Source organism: Solanum stenotomum, chromosome 2 (genome assembly GCF_019186545.1).
Source record: "Solanum stenotomum isolate F172 chromosome 2, ASM1918654v1, whole genome shotgun sequence".
NCBI classification, from domain to species: Eukaryota; Viridiplantae; Streptophyta; class Magnoliopsida; order Solanales; family Solanaceae; genus Solanum; species Solanum stenotomum.
Window position 1 is genome coordinate 59,835,169 of NC_064283.1, and position 11,740 is coordinate 59,846,908.

Below are 11,740 nucleotides of genomic sequence, written 5' to 3' on the forward strand. Positions count from 1 at the left end.
TGTATAAAGTCCATTTGACTTTTCGAGGCTTGCAATCTCCTTTCCAGCCCCACACTTGCTGCTGTTTTGGTGAAGGATGACTCAACAGATGATGAGTTTTTAATCAAATTCGGAAATGCCGACATAGAGTCCAAGTTTGGACCCAATTGATGTCACATGCAACATAAACAAATTAAAAAAAACATACATAAGCAACAACTTATTCTCTTATTATGGAAAGTTTAACTAGAACAAGTATACCACTGTTTCCTACATTAGATATCCTAAAGAAGACGAAAAAAATCTCTCATGAGATTTAATTAAGATAGGATAATTTAAACTTTGATTATTCAATAACATAATCATAAAAGACGGGTCTATAAATCAAGGACGGTGGGCAACAAACATTTGTAGATGTTAAACACAAGCTAAAATTGAAATCAAGTTATTAATACACTTTTTCAAAATTTAAGCTAAGGCAAGGAAGGAACATGCAAAACTAGTAAAGAAAAAATTCAATATAAAATTGGTAGCATTATCTTTTGATTAAAACAACTAACTTCAAGTAAGAAATGACAACAGAAAAAGAATTGGAACATTTCAAAGATCATGTTCATTGCTTGAAGAAATTAAAATAAATTAACAAGGAGATTTGGACAAAGCATAAGTCCGATTGATCACATTAATGCATAGCTAGAAAAGAAACAACACTAGCAAGAAGATAGCTTGAAAATAGAGCAAATCAATGAGTAAGTCAAGCCTAGACGAATTAAAACTTAAACGGGAATGAACCGGAAGCAGACTATGATCTAAAACAAACTAAAGAGCGAGAACAAATGCACAAGGTGATGAATCACATGACTATGTACCACAAGGAATCGGGGTGGGAATTAAAGACATCTAAAAATCTCATATAAGAGCATTTTAACACCAGTAAGAAACAAACAGCAGTCAAGTTCATGTCGAAATCCATTCATTATGTATTCAGCCTAAAGACATGCTAAGATAACTACTTCAACATCCTAAGACTTCACATATTCAACATTCAATAAAGATAAGATAGATGATGAAATCAGCACAACTTGTTACTGATCAATCAAGCTCCTCCATTGATGGAGCTCCAACTCACATGAGAGAAGAAGAGAGAAGAGAAGAAGAATCTAGAAGAGTAACATGAAAATTATCTCTCATTGAATGTGAATTGAAGTAAGTATTACAATGTATCTGTATATATACACAATCACTAAGCAACTAATATTGTATGAATTAACTAATCAACAACTTGACCCCTAACTAATTCTAACTAACTGATCCTTTTAACTAACTCTACTGTTCATAACTAACTTTACTGTACACTGCTAACTAACTTTACTGTATACTTTATATTCTCAACACCCCCCCTCAAGTTGGAGGTGAGGTAATTACAGACAACTTGTGCAATAGAGTAGTATGTTTGACCCCAGTCAGTACTTTGGTGAAGATGTCTGCCAACTGTGAATCAGTGGAGATATGATGGAGTGTGATCAAGCCTTGTTGAAGCTTACTCCTAACAAAATGACAATCAATCTCTATGTGTTTTGTTCTCTCATGGAAAACTGGATTCAAGGCAATATGGACTGTCAGAATGTACATGTATAGGCAAGGAGGATTGGACTGTCAGTTCACCAAGCAATCTCTCAAGCCACACTAATTCTCCCACAACTTGTCGCACAACTATATATTCAGCTTCAGCAGACGATAGGGACACTGTGGCTTGTTTCTTAGACTTCCAACTGATAGGGCTATCACCCATAAGCACCAAATATCCACTAACAGATTTCCTGGAGTCAGGGCAAGCAGCCCAATCAGAATCACAAAGAGCACTGATGACAAAATCAGGCTTGTTTGAGATGAAAATCCCCAATGTAGGATCCTGTTTCAAATATCTGAGTACATGGTAGGCTGCTTTCAAATGTGGTTCTCTGGGGGATTGCATGAATTGGCTCAAGTGTTGCACACTATAAGCTATGTCCATTCTAATATTAGTTAGAAAGTTCAACTTGCCAATCAACTTTCTATATTGAGTGGGATCAGATAAGATTTTGCCATATGTGGCTGTCAACTTCTCAGTACAATCAAGAGGAGATGTAGCAGTTTTGTAATTCAATACATCAAATTCCTTCAAGAGGTCAGAAGTAAATTTCCTTTGTGAGATTAGAACACTATCATGCCTGTATAGGATCTCTAGTCCTAGAAAGTAGTGTAATCTGCCCAAGTCTTTTATCTTGAATTGATCATTTAGGAAGGCATTTAAGGAGTTGATCTCATCTACATCAGTCCCTGTTAGGATGATATCATCCACATATACAACAACAAAAACCAAAGAGCATCCCTTTCTTTTATAAAACAATGAGTAATCACTGTCAGAGTGTTGGTGCCCTTTTGAACAAAGACTATTTTCCAATTTCTCATACCATTGTCTGCTAGCCTGTTTCAGTCCATATAATGATTTTTTCAGTCTGCACACCATGTTGTCATCACCTACTGCAAGGCCTTGTGGGGCTACCATATACGATTCCTCATGTAAATCACCATGCAAGAATGCGTTGTTGACATCTAATTGATACAAGTTCCAATCCTTCTTGACAGCCAAAGAAATTAGGGTCCTAACCGTGGTCATTTTAACCACAGGTGAGAAGGTTTCAGTGTAATCTACCCCAGCTTGTTGTGTATAGCCTTTGACCACCAATTTGGCCTTAAATCTCTCCACACTACTATCAGCTTTGTGCTTGATCTTGTACACCCACTTGCATCCAATAGCTTTCTTCCCATCAGGTAACATAACCATCTCCCAAGTGTCATTGGCATATAAAGCTTCAAACTCCTGTGTCATGGCCTGTTGCCAGGTAGGGTACAGTATTGCCTCTTCAAATGAAGTAGGCTTACAATCATGTGAAATAGTTGTCACTAACTGTTGGCTATCAGAACATAGACTTGTGAAGCAAATAGGTTCATGAGACATAAAAGAGGTGAGGGAGTGTAGCTTAGGCAAGGTGTAGTTATATTCTTTTAGGTAAGTAGGAGTATGAATGGGCCTGGTGGTTCTTCTTGGTGCTGGCAAAGTATCATTGGAAATATTAGGACTAGGCAGGTTATTTGTAGGTTCAGGTTGTACAGCAGATGGTATTACATTTATATTTCTGTTACTGATTGTTTGATTATTAGTGACCTCATGTGGTGTGAGAATGTCCAGCATATCATCATCAGTAAAAGTGTTCATTTGGCCAGGCATACAAGTCATGTTAGTGGCATGAATAAACATTTGTGCAATGGAATTGAAACTAGAACCATCAGGGGCAATAGCAAAAGGAAAAACATTTTCATGAAAGTCACATCTCTAGATATATGAACTCTCTTGGTAGCCAGACTCAAAACTTTGTAACCTTTTGTATTAAATGGGTAGCCAACAAAAATATGGGGTGTGGTTCTTGGTTCAAACTTATCCTTGTGAGTTTTCAAGATAGTGGGAAAACAAAGACAACAAAACTTTTAAGGTGAGAATATGTGGACTGTTTTTGGTATAATATTTCATATGGAGTCTTGTTGTGAAGTTGTTGAGTGGGTAATCTATTAATTAGGTATGTAGCAGTCAGTACACATTCCCCCCAGTACCTCATAGGTAATTTTGACTGAAATAAAAGTGCTCTTGCTGTTTCTAAGAGGTACTTGTGTTTTCTTTCAACCACACTATTTTGTTGAGGTGTATAAGGACAAGTTCTTTGGTGTATAATACCCTTGGTTTGAAAGAAACATGTGGCCTTAGCTGAAGTGAACTCTAACCCATTATCAGATCTTATGGCTTTCAACTTGGTTTGGAATTGATTTTCTATAAGGGATATGAAAGCTTTTATGGTTTGGAGGGCATTACTTTTACATCTTAGCAATTGTGTCCAAGTGGACCTACTGTGGTCATCTACCATAGTGAGAAAATAGTGATAGCCATCATGTGTGGGAATATGGTAGGGTCCCCACAAATCAATATGTAGTAACTCAAACACTTTGATGGTAGTAGTAGTTCTTTCCGGAAATGGCATCCTCGTTTGCCTGGCCATAGGGCATATTGTGCAGGAAAAAGGTTGTCTGAGAGAAAATTTCATAGGTATGGTTGAAATGTTTTTCATTTTTACAAAAGGTACATGTCCTAATCTACCATGCCATAAAAGTTCATCATCATGAATGTGATTAGAGATATTTGCAAATGAAGGACAAGCATCAGAAAGACAAGAAGAAGAAGCCACAATACAATCTTCTTTATTTATAGGAGAGTGTTTTACAGAAGATGAAGTGTACACTTTTGAATTTGAAATTTTATCAATGTTGTCTAAAGAAGGGACAAGATGACAATTGAAGTGTGGTAATCTTGGTGGTTTGTTCTCAGCAGATGGATAACAGTTGTGGCATTTGCTACACAGGAAGTACAATCCATTCTTGGCTTTACCAAGTTCCAGAGGGCTCTTCAGAGAAGGCCTTGCAGTAAACAAGAAAATTTATCAAAACTGACTACACCATTGAGTTGTAGTGCTAAACAATGAACAGAAATGAGATTAAACTTGAAGCTAGGCACAAACAATACTTTTCTTAGAGTCAATGCTAGATTCAAACAAACATCACCAATTTCAGTCACTTTAACCTTATAACCATTAGGTAGCGAGATTAGGAAAGGATATGGAAGTGATTTAATGTTTCTGAGTGTGGTTTTATCATAGTTCATGTGGTGTGATGCTCCTAAGTCTATGATCCAAGAGCCAGTAGTCAACTTAACGCATTTACAAGAAAGATCACATATATCAGTTATAGAGGAATAACAGGTAAGTATACCTGCCAGGTTCACAACTCCATTCAGTATGTTGTTTGAGTTGTCTGAATTTGAGGCTCCATTTCCAACTTGCAGAGTTCCCTGTTCATATTGATCTTTGGACAGGTTCAATGGCATTTGTCTCCTTACTTCAGATTTCTCTTTAGATTGAACTCCATTCATATCAGGGGCACACACAGTTGCTGTAGAACCTGTGCCTTTTCCCTTTTGGAACCTTGGATTTGGATTGGATGGGTATCCATGAAGCTTGTAACATCTATCCTTCGTGTGTCCTGATTTCTTACAATAGTCACAGAACAAAGAAGCCCTGCTAGTACTAGAATTGCCTCTAACACCTCCTCTAGATGGACTGTAGTTTGTCCTGAATCCCCTGCTGGGTGTCTGTCCATAGGCATTGAGAGAGGTAGAATCCAAGGCTGTATGATTATGAGGCTTTACCTCCCTTTACTTCTCTTCTTGGGACAAGATGGCAAAAGCCTGGGCCATACTTGGTAGAGTATTCATCATGAGAATGTTGCCTCGGACTGCAGTATACATCTCATTTAAACCCATTAGAAAGTGTATAAGCCTGTGATCTTGTTCAGCCTTAACCAATTTTGTTTTATCACCACAAGTGCACACACAATTGCACTGAGAGCTGATATCAATAGTGCTCATTTCTTCCCAGAGTTTCTTCATTTTAGTGTAGTAACCAGTGATATCCAGAGTGCCTTGGACAAGGTCATTGATCTCCTTTTGAAGCTGGTACAACTTACAACCATTGGTTTGATCGTACCTTTCTTCTAGTTCTCCCCAAAGTTCCTGAGCATTATTGACATACTGCAGACTATCACGCAAATCTGGTGACAAGGAGTTCAGGATAGATGTGACCATATCATCACACCTTTCCCATTGCTGAAAGCTAGGATCAGTAGGATCAGGTCTCACAACCATCCCATTAATGAATCCTGTTTTGCTCTTAACAGATAAAACCCTGAGAACTGCTCTTCTCCAGGATCTGTAACCAGTTCCATCGAAAACTGCAGGTAATAGGGATGAACTCACATTCTCAGATGGATGCAAGTAGAAAGGACTAGGGATTTCTACCCTAACAGTGGATGCAGAAGCATTTGGAATGGAATCATCTGAAGAATCGACCATGGTGAATTGAAAATTGGGAAGAAGATCAAGTCGGGAACAACCAGATCAAACAGAGTTCACATAAAAGGAAAACGAAATTGACAGATCGAAGATCGAGTCGAGAACAACCAGATCAAACGAAAAATTCATATAAAAGAAAACGAAGCTCACAGATCGAATTGGAAACGAAAAGAAGACAAGAGCAATTCCCTGTGCTTTAATACCATGATGAAATTAGCACAACTTGTTACTGATCAATCAAGCTCCTCCATTGATGGAGCTCCAACTCACATGAGAGAAGATGAGAGAAGAAGAGAGAAGAGAAGAAGAATCTAGAAGAGTAACATGAAAATTATCTCTCATTGAATGTGAATTGAAGAAGTGAGTATTACAATGTATCTGTATATATACACAATCACTAAGCAACTAATATTGTATGAATTAACTAATCAACAACTTGACCCCTAACTAATTCTAACTAACTGATCCTTTTAACTAACTCTATTGTTCATAACTAACTTTACTGTACACTGCTAACTAACTTTACTGTATACTTTACATTCTCAACAATAGAGGAAGCAAAGAGATTTCATAATGAACATATCAACGGTAAATAGAGCAGAAGAAACGATTTCTAACTAAGACCCATCAATCCACAATACTCTTTTAAGGACACATAAACCGAAATCCATAAAGAAGACTGAAACTAAACATAAATGATAAGATAAGTTTACCTCTTTTTGGGCAGCAAATCTGGGACCAACGAGCAAGAGAGCAGGCAACTTCCACTTCTCCGACGGAGCTACGATGGATTCCGGCAAAGCTTTGAAGAAAGCTTCCGAAAAGAGGGTCTAAAAATAAATCGACTGATTCACAACCATGCTATTCTTGCCTCGATTTTGGCTTTGATATTTGTATTTTTCGTCCCCAATCCTAGCTCACTTCCCCGCCTTTTTCAATGTAGAAGAATGGGGCCATTTTATAGAGAGAGAATGGAATTGATAAAGGGAAAAACGGGCAGATTTGGATGATGTTTTAAATTTGAAATTCAAATTTTGCCAGCTCGAATTAGTTCGACTTTCCAACGGAATCGAGTGGAGGATCGTTGATTTGAAGAGCAAGGACAAAGGAGCAACACGATTGAGACACCTGGATGTTGAAGGACGATTTTTTAAAATAGAGAGGACACGGGAGAGACGGAGGACTAGACACGCGCGAGTGAGCTGGGCTGCTAGTCCGCGATTCGGATTTGATTTGAATTTCGCGGACTCTTTCTCTGATTTTTTGGGTTCTGCTCATTGTATTGAGGAAGAAGACGTGAGTGCAGGGGTTGGGGGTACTGTTTTGGAGTGGGTTTGGACTAGGGAGAAATAAAGAATGACAAATTACTTAACTACACTCATTTACTTACCTTAATATCCATTTATCCCTACTTATTTCAAAATTTTCAAAAATCCCTTATTTACCTATGTATCCCGCATGTATCTCGTGCACAACGCTATGTATCCCGCTATTTGGAATGTATCAAACACTATGTATCCCGTGCACAACGCTATGTATTCCGCTATGTGGAATATATCAAACCTAATGTATCCCGTGCACAACACTATGTATCCCGCTATGTGGAATGTATCAAACCTAATGTATCACGTGCACAACGCTATGTATCCCGCAAACATCATTTTTAAGGGATTTTTGGTAAATAGAAAACTAGAAGGGATAGGATGTTATTTAGTACTTATAACATGTGGTTCCTATAATTTATACAATAAAGAAATTGGGCTTTAGATGGTATTAAGTTGTTGCTGAAAGATTGGGCTGACAATTGGGAATGGGTATTGGGCTCTTGGTGTGCTGCTGAAATGAAAAATTAGGCAAATCACATAGTATAAGAAGGAAATTGCTTCCTATCCCTACTCTTTCATTAATTACCAAAAATCTCTTTTTTTAGTGTCTTTCGGATACATAATATAGCAGTGCGGATACTTTAATTAATAAAGGGCGGATACTTAAATTATTAAGTTGTTGGCACGGATACTTTAATTAATAACGGGCGGATACTTAAATTAACAGACGGATGCATAATATAGTAGCGTGGATACTTTAATTAATAACGAGCGGATACTTAAACTAATAAAGTATCCGGTTAAGTTGAATTGGGGGAAAATAAGGGATTTTTGTATTTTAGTAAAAGAGTAGGGAAATATTGAGAATAGGTAAAGTAATGTTGTGTACTTAAGTAATTTGTCCTAATGTAAAAATTAGGCAAATGACATAGTATAAGAAAGAAATTACTTCCTTTCCCTACTCTTTCATTAATTACCAAAAATCCCTTTTTTTTAGTGTTTTTCGGATACATAATATAGCAATGTGGATACTTAATATAGCAGCGCGGATACTTTAATTAATAACGAGCAGATACTTAAATTATTAAATTGTTAGCAGCACGGATACTTAATTAACGGGCGGATGCATAATATAGCAGCGCAGATACTTTAATTAATAACGGGCGGATACCTAAACTAATAAAGTATTCGGTTAAGTTGAATTGGGGGAAAATAAGGGATTTTTGTATTTTAGTAAAAGAGTAGGGAAATATTGAAAATAGGTAAAGAAGTATTGTGTATTTAAGTAATTTTTCCTAAAATAAATAGGCTAGAGTTGAATTTGAGCTTTGGCCATATGAATTTAAATTATAGTCAATTGGAGATTAAAGATGTAGCCAAACTTAGTCAATTAGGATAAGCTCGGCTAATAATTAAATAAGACGAATTGATATAATTAACTAACGAGCTTCTTAATCTTAACAAGTTAAAATAATTAACTTAATTATAAACTAATTAACTCAAAATATAAGCTATTAATTAATTAAACTAAATAACCAAATATTTAAATAAAACTAAAATCTTTTTGAGACAATTTTCAAACATTCATAAAATATACTAATTAGACACATAATTATATAAAATATCATATTTATTATTTTACAATTTATAAAAATGATAAAATTACTTACAATGACTTGTAACACATTTTGAATTTTATAAAGTCAATTATTTCAAATCGTTTGGAATTTAGGAAGCTCGATGATTAATTTATATTATGGAGGTCCAAAATTGGGTGTCAACACATAGTTTAATAGATTTTTAAAGGGAAAATGCATAAGTACCCCCCAGCCTATGCCCAAAATCACTGAGACACACCTAACCTTCGCTAAGGTCCTATTCCCCCCCCCCCCCGAACTTATTTTATATATAATTTTCTACTCCTTTTCGGCTTACGTGGCAATATCGTTGAAAATTTTGTCAAACACACGTTGGGCCCACAAAATAGTGCTACGTAGGCCCAAAAGGGGTAGAAAATTATATATAAAATAAGTTCGGGGGGTAATAGGACCTTAGTAAAGGTTAGGTGTGTCTCAGGGATTTTGGGCATAGGCTGGGGGTACTTATGCATTTTATTCGAGATTTGGGCAAAAGCTATTGTGTACACGTGAACCTGTAACCAGGCATCTCTATCAGCCTCTGGCTTGACGAGCATTTGAGTTGCCCAAAGAGGTCATAATATTGCAACAACTAGTCGAAATTGTCCAGGAAAAGTGTCATCATCGACTAAGATTAATTATTGTCATTATTCTTCCTTCTTATTGTGCTGAATTTTCAAGAAATGTTGGAGCATTTTAGCCACCCCATTTGATGGATTCTCTCATCTATAAATCAACACAAGTTGTTCGTCTTTGGCATATGTCACTACAAAACATTTGCCTTTTTAAAAAAAATTACGAAACATTAGCATATTTAAATGAAATTCACATAATTTATTTAACCCTTTTCTCAGTAGTATAATCACTGCTAGTTCTCTAAATGAAATTCTATCTGATTGCACGCGGAAAAACGGTTATGATAAATTTTTTCATAAAAATGTATGTAGTTGATCTTCGCGTATCAGGAAAATATATTGGACAAATAACATATATGAATCAGTAATAGACACTGCATTGGATTAACACAAATAACAATCAATGTATAGCCCTCAGAAGTGTAAATGATACAGTACATCGAGAATCACATAAAAGATCAAAATTACAAACAAACAAAAAACGCGGTGGAGACAAGAATGGTAAGAAAGATAAAATCACGCGGTTGGAAGCTGCAAGATTATTTAGATGGAGGAGGTGAAAGTGTTGGAATGGTTGGAATTTTGGGAAGTGATGGCATGTTGGGCAGAGGATTCGCGGGCATTGGAGGCAGAGTCAATTTCGGGACAGAGGGCAATGTAGGCAAAGAAGGTAAAGGTGAATTAGCTGTTGGAAGTGTTGGCAGAGATGTTACACTTGGCAATGGTGGCAATGTTGCGGGCAAATTTGGAATATTTGGCAATTGTGGCATTGTTGGTTGAGGCAATGACGGGATCGTAGGCAAGTTGGGAAGTTGCAGTAGGCCACGAGCAGCATGACTTGTCGATATGTTTGATAAGGACAATAATGCTACGATCAACAAGAGGCTGGTTGAGCAGTTGCTTGAAGCAGCCATATTTGTTGTAATTTGCAAGATTGCTTTGTGTTTTTGGGAAATGAAGTTAAGGATATAAGTTGGAAATTTGAGTGAGTTTGATCATTTTCTAAAGGGGTATATATTTGGGAAAGTTGTTGAAAAACTAACAATATTGGTGTATGAGATGTTTGGTGTGAAAGCATAACAACTCTATTGTTTGTTTTTAATTTTGCTAAGACTAGTGTCTTCTAATAGGACTGTTGTCTATTGATCCTTCTAATGTTGTTCAACTACTTAGGAAATATGTTTGCTAGCCTAATAATTAAATGCTCAAATAACTAATCTGCTCAACAATATTTTGAAGTTCAAACACATTTGGTTAAACAATCAACAAGGAAACCAAGTTAAGGGAAGAGTCTTTTTTCACATGGACAGATCGTTGTTGAGTGAAAGTCTATCCGCACTGGATGTTTACACAAAACCAATGAATGTAAGATATATGTCTTGCATATACACTTTTTTAACATTTAACTATGGTTAGGTGATATGCTTTTTTCTTTGACAATTGTTGATTCCTAAGGTTTATTGTTTAGTTAGGTATAAACATCTGGTACGGATAAGTATTTCCTCAAACCAACATTCAAGAAGGTTAACTAACACCTAACATCTCATCCAATTATTGCATATAGTCCTAAAGAACTTCCACTATATAAACCCTATAGAGATGATTAAACTCAAATCAAGTCAAAACACAACATAATTTCCTTGTAAAACAAAGTCATCTAGCAAATTATACAACAATGGCGCCTTCTAGCAATTGCTCAATCCTATTCGTGATCATAGCATTATTTTCCTTATCAAGCATCACCACAAGTCATGCTGCTCGTAGCCTTCTGCAACTTCCAAACTTGCCAACGATCCCCTCGTTGCCTCAGCCAACAATGCCACAATTTCCCACTATTCCCAATTTGCCAACAGCAGCCACATTGCCACCATTGCCAAGCATTACATCTTTGCCAACACTTCCAACAGCTAGTACACCATTGCCATCTTTGCCTACGTTGCCCTCTGTCCCGAAAATGACTCTGCCTCCAATGCCTGCCAATATTCCTCTTCCTAACATGCCATCACTTCCGAACATTCCCACAATTCCAACACTTTCACCTCCTCCATCCAACTAACCTCGCGATTTCCCACATTTTACCTTTCTTACCACATTGGTCTCTACCATTTGATGTTTTTCCTGTTCTTTTTTCATTTGTAATGCCGCATCTTATCATTTGTACTCTATATA

At 36.6% G+C, this 11,740-nt stretch overlaps 3 protein-coding genes across 3 annotated transcripts in view; 2 read left to right on the top strand and 1 right to left on the bottom strand.

The window, feature by feature from the left end:
- Positions 1-9,264, top strand: part of LOC125856905 (receptor-like cytosolic serine/threonine-protein kinase RBK1) — a 60,447-nt gene extending 51,183 nt beyond the window's left edge. The window contains exon 9 of the mRNA XM_049536563.1: positions 9,252-9,264. The gene's annotated coding sequence lies outside the window, so the exon portion shown is untranslated. The remainder of the gene's footprint in view (positions 1-9,251) is intronic.
- A 642-nt stretch (positions 9,265-9,906) lies between these two features.
- LOC125856959 (protein PELPK1-like) lies at positions 9,907-10,549 on the bottom strand. The gene has a single exon (XM_049536619.1). The coding sequence runs from the start codon at positions 10,483-10,485 to the stop codon at positions 10,111-10,113; it is 375 nt and encodes a 124-aa protein (XP_049392576.1). The 5' UTR covers positions 10,486-10,549; the 3' UTR covers positions 9,907-10,110.
- A 653-nt stretch (positions 10,550-11,202) lies between these two features.
- On the top strand, positions 11,203-11,709 carry LOC125856954 (protein PELPK1-like). The gene has a single exon (XM_049536615.1). It carries the CDS (start codon positions 11,247-11,249, stop codon positions 11,625-11,627), a length of 381 nt encoding a protein of 126 aa, XP_049392572.1. The 5' UTR covers positions 11,203-11,246; the 3' UTR covers positions 11,628-11,709.
- The last annotated feature ends 31 nt before the right edge of the window (positions 11,710-11,740 follow it).

What these genes read in the sequence shown, in the direction of transcription:
- LOC125856954 (XM_049536615.1), top strand. Translation starts at nt 11,247, where the DNA reads ATGGCGCCTTCTAGCAATTGCTCAATCCTATTCGTGATCATAGCATTA.
- LOC125856959 (XM_049536619.1), bottom strand. Translation starts at nt 10,485, where the DNA reads ATGGCTGCTTCAAGCAACTGCTCAACCAGCCTCTTGTTGATCGTAGCA.